The following is a 21,082-nucleotide window of genomic DNA, read 5'->3' as shown; positions in this document are numbered from 1 at the left end:
CAAATGCCTATTACACAGTTGTTCAAACTAACGGAGAAATAGACTTACTTAAAAATAAGATCAATTGCTTGAAAAACACTGGGGCAAAACTGTAAAAGGAAATGAAAAATACAAAGGTTCATCCTTTCATTTTCTCTTCCTTTTGGAAAAGCTTGAAAGTGTTGGATTTGTCATAGTGTAACATTTTCTTTTTTTAAATATTTTATTTATTTTTTATTTTTTTTAATGTTTATTCATTTTCTTGAGAGACAGAGAGAGAGAGCAAGAGTGGAGAAGGGGCAGAGAGAGAGGGAGACACAGAATCCGAAGCAAGCTGCAGGCTCTGAACTGACAGCACAGAGCCTGATGCGGGGCTCGAACTCACAAACCGTGAGATCATGACCTGAGCCCAAGTCAGACGCTTAACCGACTGAGCCACCCAGGCACCCTAATAGTGTAACGTTTTCATACAAAATCTGTTACACTGTTTCCATATGCATGAACAACATTATTCTACTTGCAATGAGAAAAAGAGCAAGCATTAGATGTTAAATAGTACAAAGGAAATATTCAGACTTGGAGGTGGGCAAAAGTTAAGGCAGCGTGAGGGAGGCAACTTACAGTGAGTGAGAACATTTGCTTCCAAGAAACCCCGATACCTTGATTTTTTCCTGCAGTTCAATTTGTGAGGTCTTGAAGTCAGGACCTGGAGAGTTTGCACTTAATACATTTCTCCTCTCCAGAAGCTCTTCCATTTCTTCCACTTGGGCCTTTAGCCTTCTATTTTCTCTTTCCAGTCCTTGTTTTTCTGTTTCAAGTATTTCCCTCTTGTCTCGCTCCAAGATATTTTCAGCTTGCAATCTCTCTAGCTAAATACAGAAAACACAAAGAAGCAACATGTAGCATTTGTAATTATCAAAAGGCAAGGCACCCAGCAAACAAGCTCCCACTAAGAAAGGTTCACAGACACATAGATTTATATAATTTTTAAAAAGAACACTGTATTTGTCTGAAAAGTTGTGAACAACACGAAGATCCTAAGACCAGGCCATGCCCTAGATAAATGCAGTCTTCCTCTTGGTTCATGAGACTATTTCTATAATCGTACAGACCGTATTTGTCAAATAAATATGTCAAATGAAAAACGATAATATTCTGGCGATCATCTCCACTTAAATGATGAACATTATCCATTGGGAAGGCACGAAATAATTTCTTGGGTAATTTTGGTTGGATGGATATAGTTCATGTATTCATTCACTTATTATTTATTTACTCTACCTTTATTTATTTATTTACCATACCTTTCAAGTTCCACATATTATACTAATCACTGAGGACAAAGACAAGCAAGTGAAACAAAATAGTATAATCCATAATTAAAGTACTATAAAATATAGTCAAGCACACATGAGTGAGTGGCTAATTGGATTTCCAGAGAATTGGAGGTTGACAACCATGGCCAGGGGGCCACATCTGACCCATCTCTTTTAGTATACCCCATGATAATAGTAGTTTTTCATTTTTTTATAGTTGAAAACAATTAAAAAAGAATACTACTTCAGGCACACTGACATTATACAAAATTCAAATTTCAGTGTGAAAAAAATAAAGTTGTATTGGAATGCAGTCATGTTCATTCATTGACACATTGCTTATGATTATTGTCGCACTAACAATGGCAGAGTTGAACTGTTGAGACAGACGCTGTATGACCAGCAAAGCCTAGATTATTTACTATCTGGCCCCTTAGGAACAAAGTCTGCTCACTTCCAATTCTGTCCCATGATTCTCAACCACGGCTGCACATGAGATTGCCTTAGGGAGATGTTGGTAATTACTGGTGAACAAGAACTCACCTCTAGGAGCTTTGATTTACTGAACTTAGGATAATTTTAATGTCTCTCTCCCTTGGTCAGTTTTGTTGTTTTAATATTTTTCTATTTAGATTTTAAAGAGGCAATATCAAACGTGTTTATTTTATTCAGTTTCATTATGTTTAAATATTTGCTAGTTATTATAATGACATTAAATTATAATTGCCTGGTAAGATTATTTTTTTTCTTGTTCTGGATGTTGTAAGTAGAAATGATTAGTAGCTTTTTTAGCTCTAAATTCTAATCCTGAGCTCTGAATTCTAATCTTGACTTCACCATTTATTCTGTGGGTAAATTCGGTCAGGCTACTTAATCTCCCCATGTGGACAATTTATTCTCTAATGTAACAGGGTCTGTGAGAAGTAAAATTAATTAAATTGACAGGAAAACACTTTGCATAGCAATGTTCTACTTAGAGAAAAAACACTGTGGTCATATAATTTTGGGGAAATAATTATATACGTATTTCTCTCATAATTTGAGCATATGTATATCCAAACGTCAAAGTAATTTTATGGCATACATCTGTATGGTGAAGCCACACTTCACAGTAGAAAAACAAGTAGAACCTAGTCCTGATTCCGTCACTTATCATTTTTTGGCTGATTCTGAATACAGCGTTTCCTCTTTTTGTTCCTTTTTTAAAAATAAAATTCGGATGAGAACACCAGACCCACCAAATCCGTGGAATTATAAGGGCTGAATGAAATCAGTTATTTGAAATGCCTTGTAAACTATGTAACATGATTAAAATGTGAGACATTTTTAAACTGTTAAGGATAGAAATTGGAAATTATTCATTTTTACATAGTTTTAAATGGCTTGATTGCAAAGTACTGATTAGTATTATAATATTATAAAGTATTTTTCATGACATTTTAAACTCTAAAAGAGAGATCAACTTAAGGAAAATGTTAGACTTCAAAAATATCTTTGGAAATGAATTTGCATTAAAAAATTTCTAAAACACCCTTTTTCATATACACATAATTATACCATTATTATAGAAAATAGTCTGTTCCCGAATCAAAGAGATGTTCTGGCTTCTAAAAAACAGGAAACAAAAATTACATTCTTGAGACTGGACCTTGTGTATCAACTAAATATAAACTAAGGGACCAAATTTTAGACGATGTGGTTAAACATGTGGAGTATCTATTGGGGGATTTAAGGTGAAAACAGTATTTCAAAATCCAATTACCAACATGACATTTCTTTAATTATTAAGGTTCATGCTTAAACTTTTTGACTATCATCATGTCACTTATGAGAATTAAAATAATAAAGCTGTAAGAAAAAATCATTAACTTAGTGATGAAAATTAATTTTAGGGGCGCCTGAATGGCTCAGTTGGTTAAGCATCCAACTTCAGCTCAGGTCATGATCTCATGGTTTGTGGGTTCGAGCCTCCGTGCTCACGCTTTCTCTCTCTCTCAAAGTAAATAGATAAAATTTTTAAAAAAACTTTTTAAAAAGAAAAATTAATTTGGGGAAAATATATATATTTTGGCCAAGGGGATATATAATATGATGGTATGTCAGGGTATTATGAAACTGTAGGCATTTAAAAGAAATAGATGAAGTCCATTTTATTACTAATAACAGGTAACAGATAGAACTAAGGTTTTAAAAAAGTAATAGATTGTTTGACTGAATAAACTCTAAATCTTTAAAAACAATAAAGGAATGATTCTACCAGTCATAACAACAAATCTTAAATAATCACGTCTGATTATTTGTTATTTGCAGCCTATTAACACAGTGTGATTATATGATAAATTTATGTATACAAGACACAGCAAAAAAGTAAAGGTTATGTGGAAATTGGAACATCACAAGTATTATAAGCAGTTTAAAATTTGTTTTAAACATTTATTTATTTTTGAGAGAGACAGAGTGTGAGCGGGAGAGGGGCAGAGAGAGAGGGAGACACAGAATCGGAAGCAGGCTCCAGGCTCTGAGCTGTCAACACAGAGCCCGATGCAGGGCTCAAACTTGCAGACTTCAAGATCATGACCTGAGCCAAAGTCGGATGCTTAAGCGACTAAGCCACCCAGGTGCCTGATATTATAAGCAGTTTTATTTCTGTTTTCATTTCACAAAATTTTTTCTTATCAAATTATTCTTTTCCAAGAATCATATGAAAATCAACCACATTAAAAGCCATTCAACTAAATGCAAGTTAAAAAGACAAAATAAACATCAGGTACTATTTTAAGCCCTCAGATTTATGGTAAGCAATTCCAAGAATCACCAAATTGAATGCAATTCCATTGATTTGCTTCTACTGATCAAGAGAACATCTTAAAAATATTTTAATTCTAACTCTAAAATTCTATGAATTTTAACTAATCATAGGTACTATTGTTAAATTTCAGGTAATATGAAAAATTACTGAAAAAATGTTTTCTAAAAATTTTAAGATAAAAATATATTCTCTTCAGAGTAATCAATAAAATATTTGTTGCTTTAATGATTTCCAATGTTATACATATTAAGCACCAAGAAAAATATATAAATACCCAACTGTTCAGGTGTTCAACAATTATTGAGTATCTATTATGTAAGAGGCAATGAATATTCTATTTCCAAAATACAAATAAACACATAGGTATAAAGTGGGTAGAGATTCACGGAGGAGGAAACAACCTGTGTTCTGAGAAAGGCCTGTGATAAATTAGGCAATCAGAGGTTATTTGAATGAATAGTATATAAGCTGAAATCTGAAGTTTAAGAAAGCAAAGAGTCAGAATCAAGGCAAGAGTGTCCCAATAGAGGAAGCAGGAAATAGGTTTGAGCATTATAAGAGGCAAGTGTTCAATCACGGTGTGGGGTAGAGTAGGATATAAAAGGAATCTGGACAAGCAGGCAGTGGTTCTTGAAAGTAAGTGTGAACACAACAATCATTTGAGTTGCTTGTGGAAAATGTAATATTGTGATTATCCTTAAAGATAGAATACGGGGTCATTTATAAACATTTACACCTACTCACTTGATATTCGCCAATTATTAGTGCTTGACAATTTTGAGAAGACATCAAAGATCCCAATCAAAGCAATAACTAGAATGTAGGTTTATGAAACCAGAGCTGTGCCATTTTGTTCATGAGCCTGGGACCTGACACAAGCTACGTAAGTGATCTATGAGGAGAAAGTACACAATGGTAGTCTCTAGGAAACAGCATTCCTATATTTCAATCACAACAATTACACACAAAACAAAATTAAGAAAGCATCCTAGAAGAACCAGTCATTTAGCCTACAGTATGTAACACCAGGAGGATTTCTCAGCTTTACTCTTATGTCATTTCTCAGCATAGTTCCACTGCATTTTGTGACAGGTGAACGCAGTGACATAAAGACAAGACTTAGGGCAAAATGACCTAGAGTTGGGTCCCAATTCTCTTCATCTTGAAAGCCTCCATTTTTCATTTATAAAATGTAGAAAATACTTCCTAGAGCCTAGTCTTATGAGGCAGAAATTGTATTATTTAGGGGAAATATTTATTCCAAAGTCAAATATTTCATGTGATAAATTTGTTTTCTAAAGAATAAAACATAGCAATGGCCAAATCAAATAAGGACGGATGAAAATAGTCTATTTCTTTTTCCTATTTTATCAAGATGATGATCATTGTGTAAATGGACCTTGTCAACTGAGGAAAGCCCCAACAGAGAGCACTGTGTGACATTCTGTAGGCCAGTGAGGAGTCACCTGCAACCGATGTGGATATGCCAATACTATATTTGCAGATATTCAGAATTTTCATTTCAGCGAAGTCAGCCATAAAATCGGACTACAAACTATGATTTTTGGAAGTTAAAGGTAAAAGGCAGGAAGCTTGCTATTTCCTAGCAGTAAGATGGTTACTCTTTTACTGAGGGTAATATATATTCTTGGTAAAGAACCATATAGGCTCTTATCCTTACAATAATCCTGTAAGTTTGTACTTGCTACAATGAGGAAACTAGGGTCCTTAAGAGTAGAAGTAATTCTCAAGGCAGGCAGAGAGCCAGGTCTATGGTTCACCTAGAGGTCCTCTCTGATTCCAGTCCTGAGCTCATTCTACCCATACCACGCTAACAGCTGCTAATGTATGTATATATCTGCAAGCAGTAACAACCAACACGTTTTGAATCCATTATACTATGTTACAGCAAACGTATGTTTTCTTTTGATATATTTTGGGATTTTGATCCTTGCTTCGTCTTTCTCTATCAGCAAATTAATTCAGAGGGAAAGCAATTCTGTGGACTCACATGAAAAAGTCTGGCAACTCAAAGCTAATGCACTGTGCATATTACTGATGTCAGCCTGCCCTGAGTCTTTTAACATTCTTTCTCTAACCAAGACTTAGAATCAAGAAAAGAAAAGAAAAGAAAAGAAAAGAAAAGAAAAGAAAAGAAAAGAATTGCGTAAACTCTCTGCTAAATAAAAATCTACTTCCCACTTGTCCACAGTTAAATACAGCTCAGTTGACAGCTCACACCCTCTTCTACCAAAAGTCAAGAGAATAATAAATGATTTTAGTAACGGGTATTGCCACATGTATTTTACTTACTTTAATTTCATTTTAAATCTTAGGAAAATTTCTAAAAGTAGGGAGCCCCAGAAGTAATTTGAAATAAAATGTGTGCCAAAGTTACATAGAAGAAGAGGGATCCTCATGCAAAAGAATTAATCTAGATACAGACACTATACCCTTAACAAAAATTAACTCAAAATGTATTATAATGAGAGTGTAAAACACAAAACTGTAACAACTCATAGAAGATATGTAGCACAGGAGAATATTTAGATGACTATGGATTTGGAGATGGCTTTTTAGATACATAGCCATAGGTACGATCCATGAAAGAAATAATTTGATAAACTAGATCATTAAAATTAAAAATGTCTGCTCTGTGAAAAACAATGTCAAGAGAAGGGGAAGACAAACCATAGGCTGAAAGAAAATATTTGCAAAAGGCATACATGATAAAGGACTGTCATCCTAAATGCACAAAGAATTCTTTAAATTCACCTGTAGAAAACAAACCACCCAATTGAAAATAGGCTGATGATGTATAAATAATAGACATCTTACCAAGAAGATATACAGATGTCAAATAAACGTATGAAAAGATGCTCCACATCATACCTCATCAGGAAAATGCAAATTAAAACAATGGGATACCAATACACAACTATTAGAATGATGCAAATCCAGAACACTGACAACACCAAATGCTGGCAAGAACGTGGAGCCACAGGAACTTTTCATACTTTGCTAGTGGGAAAGCAAAAGAATATGGCCACTTGGAAAGGAAGTTTGGAGGTTTCTTACAAAACTAAATGTTCTTATCATATTATCCAGTGATCATGATCCTTGGTATTTTGCCAAAGGAGCTGAAAACTTATGCCCACACAAAAATACACACACACACACACACACACACACACACACACACACACACACAAATCGACACAAGGATGTTTATAGCAGCTCATCACTGCCAAAACTTGAAGCAACCAAGATGCCCTTCAGGAGGCACAAATGGATACACTGAGATATGTCCAGACAGTGGAATATTATGAAGCCCAAAAAAGAAATGAGCTATTAAACCATGAAAAGACATGAAGGAATCTTAAATGCATATTACTACAAAGCCAATCTGAAAAGCCTTCAGACTGTATGATTCCAACTACATGGCATTCTGGAAAAGGCAACATTATGAGAGACACAGAAATATATTAGTGCTTTTCAGAAGTTGCAGGGGATTAAAGGAGAGGCTGAAGATAGGGGAGAATAAGTAGGTGAAGCTCAGGAATTTTAGGGCAGTGAAAGTACTGTGCATGATACCACAATGATGGAAACGTTATGTTTGTCCAGATCTATATAATGTCCAACACCAATACTGAACCTTAACGTAAACTGTGGACTTTGGGTGATAATGATGTGTGAGGGTAGGTTCATCGGTTGTTACAATGTGGCACTCTGGGAGGGATCTGATAGTGGGGAAGGCTATGCATGTGCAGGGGTGGGACGCATAAATCTCTACACTTTCCCCTTTCCCCTTAATTTTGTGGTGAATCTAAAACTTCTTTTAAAAAATAAAATAAAAAGATTTTTTTAAAAAAGAGATATTTTTGTATTTTGAATATTTACCCTTTACCAGATATATGTTCTGCAAATATGTCTCACTAATCTTTGGCTTGTGTTTTAATTATCTTACTAGTGTCTTTCATAGCAAAAGTTATAAATTTTGATAAAGTACAAACGAACATTTTTTTCAAAAAAAAAGAGGAAAGCCAGAGAAAAGGGAGCCCTCGTGCACTGTTTGTGGGAACACAAACTGGTGTAGACATTGTGGGAAACAGTAAAGAGACTCCTCAAAAAATTAAAAACAGGGGCTCCCTCTCTCTGCCCCTCCCCCGTTCATGCTCTGTCTCTCTCTGTCCCAAAAATAAATAAACGTTGAAAAAAAAAATTAAAAACAGGATTACCATGTGATCCAGTCATGGGTACCACTACTGGGTATTTACCCAAAGGAAATAAAAATACTAACTTGAAAAGATATATGCATCTCTATGTTTATTGGGGCATTATTTACAAGACCTAAGACATAAAAGCAGCCCAACTGTCCAGCAACTAATAAAGAAGATGTGGTTGGTGTTTATATATATGTATATGTATATGTGTATGTACATACATACATTTATATATATATACATATATATACATGAATACATACATATATATATGAATATTACTCAGCAATAAAAATGACTGAGATGTTGATATTTGCAACAACATGGACGGACCTAGAGGGTATTATGCTAAGTAAAATAAAGACAAAGAAAGACAAATATCATACGATTTCACTCATACGTGGAATTTATGAACCAAAACAAATGAAATAACAAAGAAAAAAGAGACAAAAAATTACAGGCTCTTAAATATAGAGGGCAAATTGGCGGTTGCCAGAGGGGAGGTGGGTTGGGGGATGGGTGAAACAGATTAAGGGGATAAAAGAACATTTATCATGATAAGCACTGAGTAATTTATAGAATTGTCAAATCATATTCTATACCTGATACTAGTAAGACAATATATGTTAATTATACTTCAATAAAATGGAGGCCAAAATACATACTTTTGATTGAACATGAATCAAAAGCAATGCAAGAAAATTACAAAAAAAAAACAGTGTTTCTATGTATAAATAAGTCTATACATATTAGAATGACAAGAGAAATACATTTATAAAGACTTGCTTATATCCTGGCAGAGAAAACTTACGGATTTCACAAAGAAAAACTCAAAATGGGTATTTTGGACCCCTGGTTTTACAACAATGGTGAGGCAGTCTAAAAAATTCTTACCGGTGTTACAAAATTTCATACACAAATATTTTCTCCATTTCAATGTACAATCATCGAACAATGATGTAGGTGATATAATAATCATCTATTCATATCCTAGTAATTGTCAGGATTTTAAAATGTGAATAAACACGCTGTTATTATGTCAAGCATAGAAAAATGTTTATGAACATGTCCTACAACAACCAGAGAAAAGCGATAACCTAAACACAAAACAGCGTCAAGATGCTTTTGTGCACCTCTCCTGCCAAGCTCTGATATGCTGCACTGGATTTCTCATAAACTTGATCAGGCATGAATTTCACAGAAGCAGGGCTTCCAGAACTTGAGAAGTGAAACACGATAGAGTTTTAAAGATACGGGTTTTGTTCCAATGAGAACAGGACCAGAGGTTTAGGTAAGGTAGGTCTAATGGACCTTAATTTTGCCATGGGCTAACTACACCCTCCAGTAGTACTGAGTACTAAGGAAAGCTATGGTAACACAGTTCTTAGCAAGATCTGTGGTAGGAAAATAAGTACATTATAAGAAAGATGAAATTAAGCCAGCTATGAAAGGTAGACCTTCCTTATTTCCAAAACCTCTCCTAAAACTAAATTTAAAAGTAGACAAACTCTCTTGGCCCCAGAGTTAACAAACAGGTTGTCTCGGAGATTTTGATAGCTCGCAGTATCATTTGACCTAGAAGGTATATTGACTAACTGCACGTACTCTGATGGTTCAGATAAAATAGAAAGATAACTTTAATTATTAACACTGAGCTGTAAAGGAGAAAAAAAGTGCATATATAATTTACAGAAGAAAATAGTAGAAAAGGACAATGAATTAAAAATGAAAGAGAGGCTAGGACTTATGAGCTTCCCCTAAATCACTACTTTACATCAAGAATGACTTAGTAGAACACGTTTATGTTTCAGATATGCTGCTTTTTAGTATCTGATTTGGGGGGAAATTGCACAAAAGAGATACATTGATGAATTCTTTTTTTTTAAAAGATACGTTGATGAATTCTTTAAAAAATACATAAGAATAAAACATAGTTTGTCTTGATTTAGCCAGAATTACACAATCTTTATTTTTTTACATTAAAATGAGATCATTCCTTCAAAAGATTAATATTATAATGAGGCGAGTTAATTCCTTCCATTCATCTTTAGTCTAAAGTCAGCACTTTTTACCAGCTCCCTATTCACAACTGGTTTGCAATGACAAATCTGTTGACAGATCAACTGTCCATACGTGTGTGGCTCTGATTCTCGTCTCTTATTCTATTTCTTTGGTCTACCAATCATTGCACAAATACTACTCTATTTATTATATGTATTATATACACATAATATACATATAAATATACATTTTTGCTGGTGTATACATATTTAATTGATCTTACACCCAGCAGTATCCCTAAACTCTTGTGAATTATATTTTGTAGGTTACTTTCTATTTTCCAAATAGATAATTATGTCATCTGTAATAATTACAATTTTGTATCTTGCCAATTCTTATTATTTTATTTATTTTTCTTTTTTTGTTGAACTGTCTGGCATCTGAAGTAGAATCTTGAATCAAGAAAGGGATAGCACGCTCTGATACTCCATCTTTAAATAAAGAATTCGCTCTAAAATTTTGCTACTCTATGAAGTTTTAAAAGTCCTCTTGATTCCTAGTGTGCTAAAATATTTTTCCGTACAATAATGAAATAAGTTGTAGCAACTGTTTTTATTTTTTTATGTAATCTTTGAGATAACCACATAATTTTTTCTTTTACTCTGTTTAATGTGCTGATTTATGTGACAAATTACCCAACGTTACAATATATCTTCCGTTTCTGTGACAAATCAACCGTTTTAATTTACTATGAGATTAAGACTCCTTCTACTTGGTTAATATTATTGCCTCTACATATACATGTAAGAATGATTGTACTTTTCCTGTCTTATACTTGCCTAGGTGGAACATTAGGATTAAACACAGTAGAAAAAGTTGGAATTTTTTTTTCCTCTTTTTCTCTTCTAGAATATGTTCTATAAAATTGGAATAATTGGGATGCCTGGGTGCAGTTAAGTGTCTGACTTTGGCTCAGGTCATGATCTCGCGGTTCATGAGTTCGAGCCCCGCATCAGGCTCTGTGCTGACAGCTCAGAGCCTGAAGCCTTCTTTGGATTCTGGGATTCTGGGTGTCTCTCTCTCTCTCTCTCTCTGCCCTTCTGCCACTCACACTCTGTCTTTCTCTCTCAAAAATAAATAAAAACATTAAAAACATTTTAAAAAATTGGAATTATATACTTTGAATGGTACAATATAACCGTAAAGCATTCTGATACTGGAGTTTTATTGTAGGAAGAGTTTTAATTTATTAATTTTAATTTACTTTATATAATGTTATAAATAAATTCAGGCTTTCTATTTATATAAGAGTCATGGTGGGTAAGCTATATTTTTCCAATCAATAATTTATTTCATGTAAGATTTTATTTTTATTAGCACTGTCCCTTCATAGTGTTTCCTTATCTTTGTAAATCTCTGCTCTATCTAAGGCTGTGTCCCTTTTTAATTACTAGATTTTTCTAATTATAGATCTTGATTAATTTTACTTGAATTTCATTTCAGTTTATTTCTTTTTTTTTTTTAATGAAGAACCAACTTCTGGTTTTGTTGACTGTAATACACTTTTTAAATATATTATTAATTTCTAATATTGTCTTTTTTTCCTTTCTTTCTACAGCCATTGTTATTTTTTTCTATTAGAATATTAGCTCCTTAATTTTTTGTCGTTGTTATTTTGTTATTCCAGGTACTCCAAGAAGCAGCTATACAATGGGACTAAAAATGCAATGACTTTATTAGGAGGAATGCATCGGAGAGAAAATGAGAAGGGAGTCAGGAGAGGCAGGGGGCAGCTGGATTGCAATCAGGGCTGACTTTGAGTCAGGGGGAGAGAGGGAAGAAAAGACAGTTGGGTGGAATCATCTTAGATGTCACTGCAGTCCAAAGAGAGTTAGGTGAGGTCACAGAGGAGCTGTTAGCGAGAAGGTCACATCTCCCAGAAACAAGGAGGCTGCCCTCTGTTGGGAGTAGCCTGTGGGAAGCATGATCTTATTGCCTGGATTTCAGAGTACAGCAGTTAGAATTCTGGGTTAATTACACTCCCGGTAATTGAGATCTGAGAGTCACCATCCCATGGTGCACATAACCCTTTCCTAATATAGTCACTAATGTTATAAATATCCCTGGATTTTGCAGAATCCCTCAAGAATTCAGTGTTTTATCTTTCAATCTTATATCCCATTAAATTTATTTCTTTGACCTATAAGTTATTTAGATGTCTGTTTTCCAATACCCAAATAAACAAATTTCTTGAAGTTATTTTCTATAATCAATGCCATAACAAATGACCATTCATGGTCAAAAAATAGTATCTTTTGGGAATTACACAGCTTAGAACATGACCACAGACTAAGTCCCCATCTTTCCACACAGCCTTCAAAAGTCAACAAGAAGAAATAAAATCACTCATTCTGCAAATATAATTGAGACTTATTTTATTGTTTTTTAAATTTTTTTAATGTTTATTTTTGAGAGAGAGAGAGACAGAGACAGAGACAGAACACGAGTGGTGGAGGGGGAAGAGAGAGAGAGAGGGCGACACAGAATCCGAAGTGGGATCCAGGCTCTGAGCTGTCAGCACAGAGCCCAACGCAGGGCTCGAACTCACAAACTGCGAGACCATGAACTGAGCTGAAGTTGGACACTTAACCTACTGAGCCACCCAGGTGCCCCAGAGACTTATTTTATTGTTTTAAAGTTTGTTTATTTCGAGAGAGAGCGTGCATGAGCAGGAGAGGGGCAGAGAGAGAGGGAGAGAGAGAGGGAGAGAGAGAGAGAATCGCAAGCTGGCAGAACAGAGATGCAAATTGGTGCAGCCACTCTGGAAAACAGTGTGGAGGTTCCTCAAAAAATTAAAAATAGACCTACCCTATGACCCAGCAATAGCACTCTAAGAATTTACCCAAGGGATACAGGAGTACTGATGCCTAGGGGCACTTGTACCCGAATGTTTATAGCAGCACTCTCAACAATAGCCAAATTACGGAAAGAGCCTAAATGCCCATCAACTGATGAATGGATAAAGAAATTGTGGTTTATATACACAATGGAGTACTACGTGGCAATGAGAAAGAATGAAATATGGCCCTTTGTAGCAACGTGGATGGAACTGGAGAGTGTTATGCTAAGTGAAATAAGCCATCCAGAGAAAGACGGATACCATATGTTTTCACTCTTATGTGGATCCTGAGAAACTTAACAGAAACCCAGAGAAGGCAAGAGTGTCATTCGGGTATTTCCAGGTAAAGAAAAATTGGAAAGTAAGAAGTTGCTCTTAAGGGTCCTATCAAAGAATAAGAATACAGATTAATCTGCATCCCTCTACCCAAAAGCTTTACTTAAACAAAAAACCCAGTCCTTTGTGTGTCAACAAAGGGGAACACTCTAGAACTAGGAAATTAAGTACACAACCCACCCTCTTCATTATTCCACCTTCTCCCACAGAAATACTTGTCATTGTCGCTTGTCTAGGAAAACCCTACCCCCTTCATCACAACAAACAAAAAGAAATTCAATATCCACACAAAACTACTAAAAGTAGAAAATAAAATAAAGATCAAAACTTTTCAACTGCTAAAAAACAAATAATCCAATTAAAAAATGGGTAGAAGGGCATAAAGAGACGTTTCTCCAAAGAAGACAGGCAGACGGCCAACCGACACATGACAAGATGCTCAACACCACTCATCATCAGGGAAATGCAAATCAAAACCACAATGAGGCATCACTTCACACCTGTCAGAATGGCTAACATTAACAACACAAGAAGTAACAAGTGTTGGTGAGGATGCGGAGAAAAAGGAACCTGGTGCATTGTTGGTGGGAGTGCAAACTGGTGCAGCCATTCCAGAGAAAAACGTGGAGTTACCTCAAAAAGTTAAAAATAGAATTACTATTATTATGGCCCAGTAATTCCACTCCGGAGTTACTGACCCAAAGAATATGAAAACAGTAATTCAAAAGGATATATGCACTACTGTGGTTTTTGCATCATTGTTTATAATAGCCAAATTATGGAAGCAGCCCAAGTGTCCATCAATAGATGAATGGATAAAGAAGGGAGGTATATACACACACAATGGAATGTTACTCAGTCATAAAAAAGAGCCGGATGTTGCTATTTGCAACAACATAGATAGGAAAAAATACTTTCAACTGCTGAAAATACTCCTCGTGAAACTATCACAGGACAAAGGAAAACTATAATACCACACTCCAACATAAATTCTATGAAAGCAAAAAGAGAAAAAAGTGTAAACCATAATATTGGATACAAGTGAACTAACAGAGTGCATTTCATATTGATTACATAACCCGGAATATAGTTTTTCAAGTGATTTTTAACACAAAACTCTCATTTAATATCCAATGGGATATATTCTGAGAACAGTGAGGACTGCACAGAAATCTTTAATTCCACTTAAGAGAACTATTATGGGTAATAACATTGATGTTGGGAATTTGCAACGATTTTATGCATGTTTTTTTAAATTTTTTTATGCTTATTTAGTTTTGAGACAGAGAGAAACAGAACGTGAGTGGGGTAGGGGCAGAGCAAGAGGGAGACAGAATCTGAAGCAGGTTCTAGGCTCTGAGCTGTCAGCACGGAGCCTGAGGTGGGGCTCAAACCCACCAACTGTGAGTTCATGACCTGAGCGGAAGTCGGACGCTTAATCAACTGAGCCACCCAGGCGCCCCTTATGTATGTTTTAAGACAAAACAAATAACTTTATACATCAACATTATTGGGAAAGAAACGAAGTTTTAAAAAGAAAAGACATAACAAAAAAATTAAGAAATGAGACATTCACGTTGGAAAGTGGTTTGGTAATTTTCTAAAAGCTTAAGTTTTTACCTATACTATCTATCAACGAGCAATTCCACTCCTAGGGATATAAATTCCACTCCCAAGATTAATAAAAACATGACCATAAAACGTAAATAAATTAAAATATATTCAAAGTTGTATTCATTACAATCAAAATCTTAAAAAACATGTTCAGCCACAGGAGGAGGGATAAACAACTTTCGGTGTATTCATACAATGGAGTGTTATTATATTGTTAGTAAGTAAAAAGGAACAAACTATTGATACGCGAAACACCACATATGAAACCAAATATGATATAATAAGCAAAAGAAGGCTGGTGCCATCAAGTATTATTAGGTATGTTTCCCTTTATATGAAGTGCTGCCCAAAGGGCAAAATGTGTGGTACCTCTAAGGTGGGAAATTGACTGGGAAGGGGCGTTAGTAAACTCGAGAACTTTACAGGGTGGCAGACATATTCCATATCTTGCAAAGAGTGTGCTTTTTACAAATGCTTACATATTTCATGATGCACTGACCAGTACCACTCAGTATCTGTTCTTTAAATTGTGTGTAAATTATACCTCAGCAGAAAAGGTCAGCAATAAATACTTAATGCTAAATTTAAATGAAAATTTTGAAATATGAATGTGACTTCAGTTTTCTGTCTACAGAAAGGACGTGTCTACAGAAATATACTGCAAGGGAAATTAACATGTTCAGCACCCAAATCTTTCCGGTAAGATAAACCATAGCACATTGAGAAATCCTTGCCTCCAGACCTGAAGCTAGCTAGAAAGTACAAGATGAACCCAGAACATAATTGTGTCTGAAAACAGTTAATCACTCGGCGATTAATGGGAAAATGTCATAAGGACACTAGTTCCAGCTTCAAAGGACTCCTACTGGCTAAATTTGGGGCAATTTGAACATCAAATGTGAAATCAATATTAACATATAATACATCGAATAAAAATAAATTCATAACTCTATAATACAACTCAAAGATAGAAAAAGAGACAAAGAGAAGACTTTTTAAAAACTTTTTTTTCTTTGTTGCAAAAGGATGCCAGCTAATAAATGTAGAGGGATAGTGGAGTTAGAACTCTGGAAACTATGAATTATAACAATTATAACCAGTTCAGATAAAAACAATCAACGGGTGCCAAAATCCTTAGAGAAAAGATGTTTAGAGAACAGGGTATTTTTAGGATATCAGACAATTTTCTGAAAGATCATTCACTAATTTCAAAATGAGTATCATATTGGAGAAAGCTACAAATCCACACCCTAATCAAGCAATCATGTTCAGCATCACTAACAGCAGAACAACATTGCATTATGTTTCTCTTTATGTGATTTATAAGAAATACGTATGTAATGTACATGGTATTCTTGCTAAAAAATGTTTAGTCTGACTGTAACTAGCCTGTAAATCAGTGGCTCCCAGCCAGCGTGGTTTTACCCAAAGGGGACATTTAGTAAAGTCTGACGACATTTTTGGTCATTACATCTGGAGAGATGTTACTAGCGTTTGGTGGACAGAAGCCAGGGATACTGCGAAATGTCCTACAACACAAAGAATGACACCTCACAGCATGTCAACGGTGCTGAGGTTGAGAAATCCTGCTCTAGACCTACTTTCCTCTTTACCGGTAATTCAGGACATAGAAGAATAACCAATATTATTAGCAAACAATTAGACAACTCCAGAATGTGGTATATTCTGCCACCGGACTAATCTGATTTTTTAAAATAGTAATGTATGAGGAAATAGTGGGAGAAGCAGTTCTAGAGTAAAAGGGTGATTAAATAAGATAACACCTATGCATTAATAAACTCAACTGCATTAAGACAAGCAGATCAAAAAGACATTCCTGAATAGAGGGAATTTAAATATGCCCAGATCTTGATTATATTACAGCTAATAACTTCTTAGGATTGATAATTGTGGTTATGTAGGAAAATGCCCTTACTCTAAGATGATACATGCTAAAGAATTTGAGAAAAGTATTATTTTATTTTATTTTTTTACTTATTTTTTTCAGAGAGAGATAGCGTGAGTGGGGGAGGAGTAGAGAGAGACGGAGAGAAAGAGGATCTCAAGCAAGCTCCATGTTGCCAGAAGAGAGCCTGACACAGGGCTCAAAGTCACGAAACCGTGAGATCACAATCTGAGGTGAAACCAGGTCAGACGCTTAACCGACTGAGCCACCCAGGTGCCCCTTGAAAAAAGTATTATGATGAATACAACTTGTGTCCAAGAGGTACATTAATGACAGAGATTAATCTTAAAAGATAACAGATAATGTTAAATTTAAAAATTAATAAGCAGAATGAGGCATATGATAATATCACTTATAACAGTTTAAAATGTACATTTTCAAGTGTATATATAAAGAATAGATACATATTGCAATAGTTGCCTATGTGGGGAATGCATGCAAGAGAGGGATGTATAGACAATAAAAAATGAATGAATGAATGAATGAATGAATGAATACAAAGAAGACAGGGACTTTGCAGAGACCCATAGTGACAACGTTCCATAACTAAGGCATATAGCATAGTAAAAGTCTCTGCCTCAGAGTAGCAAAATGAATCCACATATCAAAATATAAATATTAGTGTATACATGAGGGCCAAAATATAATTCAAAGCGATAATTGTATTTTTTAAAAAAGAAACATATTATGGTTGACTCCAGTGAAGAAATCAAAAGGGAGAGAGAGAATGAAAAAGTATATATTTTCTGGAAAGACTCAAATGAAGACAACTGTACTAATAGTGGCCCTGAAATACAGACCTTCTGGATGTGATTCTGGTACTTGAATGAATGGATCCCCCCACCCCTGGTGGCACTGGATACAAACTATGATTCTCACCTGTGATCTAGGATAACATTGAGGGGAAGCATAGAGTTGAAGGAGAAACACCTTATGTAGTCGCTTAATGATATAGAAGCAATGGTAATGATATGGATTTTGGATGTGGCCAGATTTTATTAAATGACTTGGAAGCCATAAAGAAAATAGCTGACAGGCTCGGGTCAGCCAATTTTCAAATCACAGAATGTTATTAAAGCCAGAAGTTGTTCCTGACTGTGTTTAAAGAAGCTCTTATCTCCTGAATCCAGCAGGCAGACTGAGTGTCTCCAGTCCCAGGAATTAATCTTATGTGGAAGAGCTTCTCAGGAGACAAAACAGACTTGACAGTTCTCCAGAGGGCCCCAGGAAGGAAGCAGTGGGACCTCGGAGTCTAGAAAGGGCTTATTTGAGTGGATGCACTTGAACACCTTGAAGCAATGTCCTGTCCCAGTGGGACTGCAGAAACGAGTTCCTCAAACACCATGTAGACACAATCCACCTGCGTGGCCCTGGGAAACCGCAGACAAATGGTGGGTGATGATGGACAGCCAAATGTCATCAAGTGGTAACTCAATCTCACGTTCTCTTTCTGGATGTCGTATCCTTGCCGGACCTCAAATGACCTTGATGTTCTTCAGAACATCTCATTGGTCCATGATATTGAAGACATCATACTAATTACACATGATGAACAAGAAGTGGGAAGTGCTCTGGGTGCCCCCGTAGCTCACAGGCACGTCAGAGAGTAGGAAGTTCATTCACACGGATTAAGGATCCTACCACCTACCACTCCAATAAAATGTTGAGGGACCCGGTTTTCTGGAGCACGCTGAATCACCACCCCTAAGGTGAGGAACAAGTTAACAGCACTAAGAAAGAGGCAGAACGGTTGGCCTTGGAGACTGGAGATGCCGCACTTGGAAATAAGGTTTTGACCCATTTACGGAGTAACTTAAAGCATGGCATTTTTGAGTGGGGCCTAGAGCAAGGGAGGGAGCATCAGGTCCAAGCTGTTGCATTAAAATATGTCACAGATAAGAATGTATTGTGGAGACTTTGACAGACCCCCAAAGAGGAGTCACAGAACAGACCCTGAGGGTTCTCAAACAAGGCAATGCCATCTCCAGAAGTGAACCACTTTTTATTGGAAAACTAGCTCCTCATCTGCTAAAACCAGTTCCTAGCAGAGAATGAGTCCTGACCATGGGACAATAAGTGACTCTGTGGCTGGAGCTGCCCATCATGGTCTGGATATTACCTCATCCATGAAACTATAAAATCAGGGAGACTTAATAGCAATTCTTCTTTTAATGGAAATAATATACTGAGGATCAGGCCCAACAGGTGCAGAGGACAACAGTAATTTACACATACAGATGGACCAAACCCTCAAGATACCTATCTATATGACATGGATGCCTCTCTCTTAGTTCACACATATGAGTCCACGGGCAATATCTTTCAATGAGCTAATGTAGAAGGGCAAAAACAAAAGGGATGACCCATGAGAGGGTCATCTTGATAGGTTAGCATGAGATAAAAAAGGAAGCTACTTTACTACAAACCTACTCAGTGGTGGCTCTAAAGGACAACGATGAGGAAAAATCCTTCCAGTATTTGGAGAAATACACTTGTCATCAATGTGGATTGAAGGGACAAGTGACCGAAGGTAAGTATATATACAACTGACTGGAAAGTGGTGAACCACTGGCCTCTTGGCTAGGGGCCTTGACAAAGCAAAACTGAAACACTAAAGATAAAGAGGTCTGTACAAGAGGCATAGGGATGGACAGATGGTTTTGGACATAAAAGGTGTGGCTTTTTTTTTGTTTTTTTTTTTTTTGATTCCCATATCTGCCAGATTTTCCACCACAGAAGAGGCATTTTAGCAACCAGGTGGGAAAGATGTTGGCATCCGGTCAACATGAGTCATATTTAGTCCTCCACCAGACTGGTGCTTGAATAACGGGTGAGTTGCCATAATATCAGGGTTGCAGGTTATGCCTGGGTCCAATGGAATGGGCTTCCTCCCAGCAGAGCTGACCTAGCTATTCACCTGCTGGATGCCTGATCTGGGAGGCTCAACCGACAGCCACTTAGGGACAATGGACCAGACCCTTTCTGTAGGAGGCAATGTATAGTTGCCACGTAAATTGACAAGTACTCTTGTTTGTCTTTTCTCTTGTCTCAGCCAGCAGAATGATCTACAACCTTACACAGAAACTGGTTTACCAACATCAATTCCTATGAAACATCACCTGAAAGCTCGGGCACGTTTAACAGCAAAGGAAATAAAAAATGGGTGCATTACCAAGACCGGTCCTCCAAATATCAGTCACAAGTCAACAGAAAGCCTGAGAAAGTGGGAATGGTTTATCAAATGACATCTATGATTTCCATCTTGAGGGAGATACTCTACAAGGTAGGACACTGTCCCCTATTTGTGGCAGATAGTGTAGGCCAATGGCCAATGTATGAGGCTGTGTCCTAGTACATTGAATATATACGCCCAGGAACCAATGTATGAAAGTAGGATTGGTTTTTGCCACCTTTATTCCTTGTGTGTCACCATTATTCTCAATGTTTGTAGAATTTTATTTATTCTCTGACAGGGAAAGATTAAACATCTATGTAAAACATGCTTTTTCACGGTGCACTATAAATATATTATGATTTTGAGATGTTTCAATGTTTTTAGTCACTTGATAAGGTTAAAAGTTTAAGAGTCTTGACAAAATATTGTTTTGAGTTTTGGTACCAACATTAGAGGTGTGTGTTAGTGTAGTTTTATATCTGTAGTTTAAGTTTTCTCTTTTAGAAAAGAAAGGATATTTCTCAAGTGTGAGTCAGTTAAAAAATCAATTACTCAAATATGTCAGTGAGCCAAAGTCCAACACGAACATTTGTCCAAATTCAAAAACAAATGTCAATGAGTATGGATCGATTACGTGAGAATCTTCAACTCACCTGACCTTTTACTGAAAAATTCTTAGACATTTATGGTCGAGGAAAGATCTTCCCAACAGATTTGATAAAGGTCAAAGTATAGACTTGAGTATTATTTGAAATTTGGTTTCC

The 21,082-nt window shown here is 35.9% G+C and overlaps 1 protein-coding gene across 1 annotated transcript in view; it reads right to left on the bottom strand.

Annotated features, from left to right (window-relative positions):
* Positions 1-21,082, bottom strand: part of CCDC102B (coiled-coil domain containing 102B) — a 196,087-nt gene that overhangs the window by 8,799 nt on the left and 166,206 nt on the right. The window contains 1 exon segment of the mRNA XM_053205990.1: positions 639-848. Within this exon segment, the coding sequence (XP_053061965.1) occupies positions 639-848 (210 nt within the window).

Source organism: Acinonyx jubatus, chromosome D3, assembly GCF_027475565.1.
Source record: "Acinonyx jubatus isolate Ajub_Pintada_27869175 chromosome D3, VMU_Ajub_asm_v1.0, whole genome shotgun sequence".
NCBI lineage: Eukaryota > Metazoa > Chordata > Mammalia > Carnivora > Felidae > Acinonyx > Acinonyx jubatus.
The sequence above is the reverse complement of the archived record's forward strand: the minus strand, read 5'-3'. Positions and strand labels throughout refer to the sequence as shown.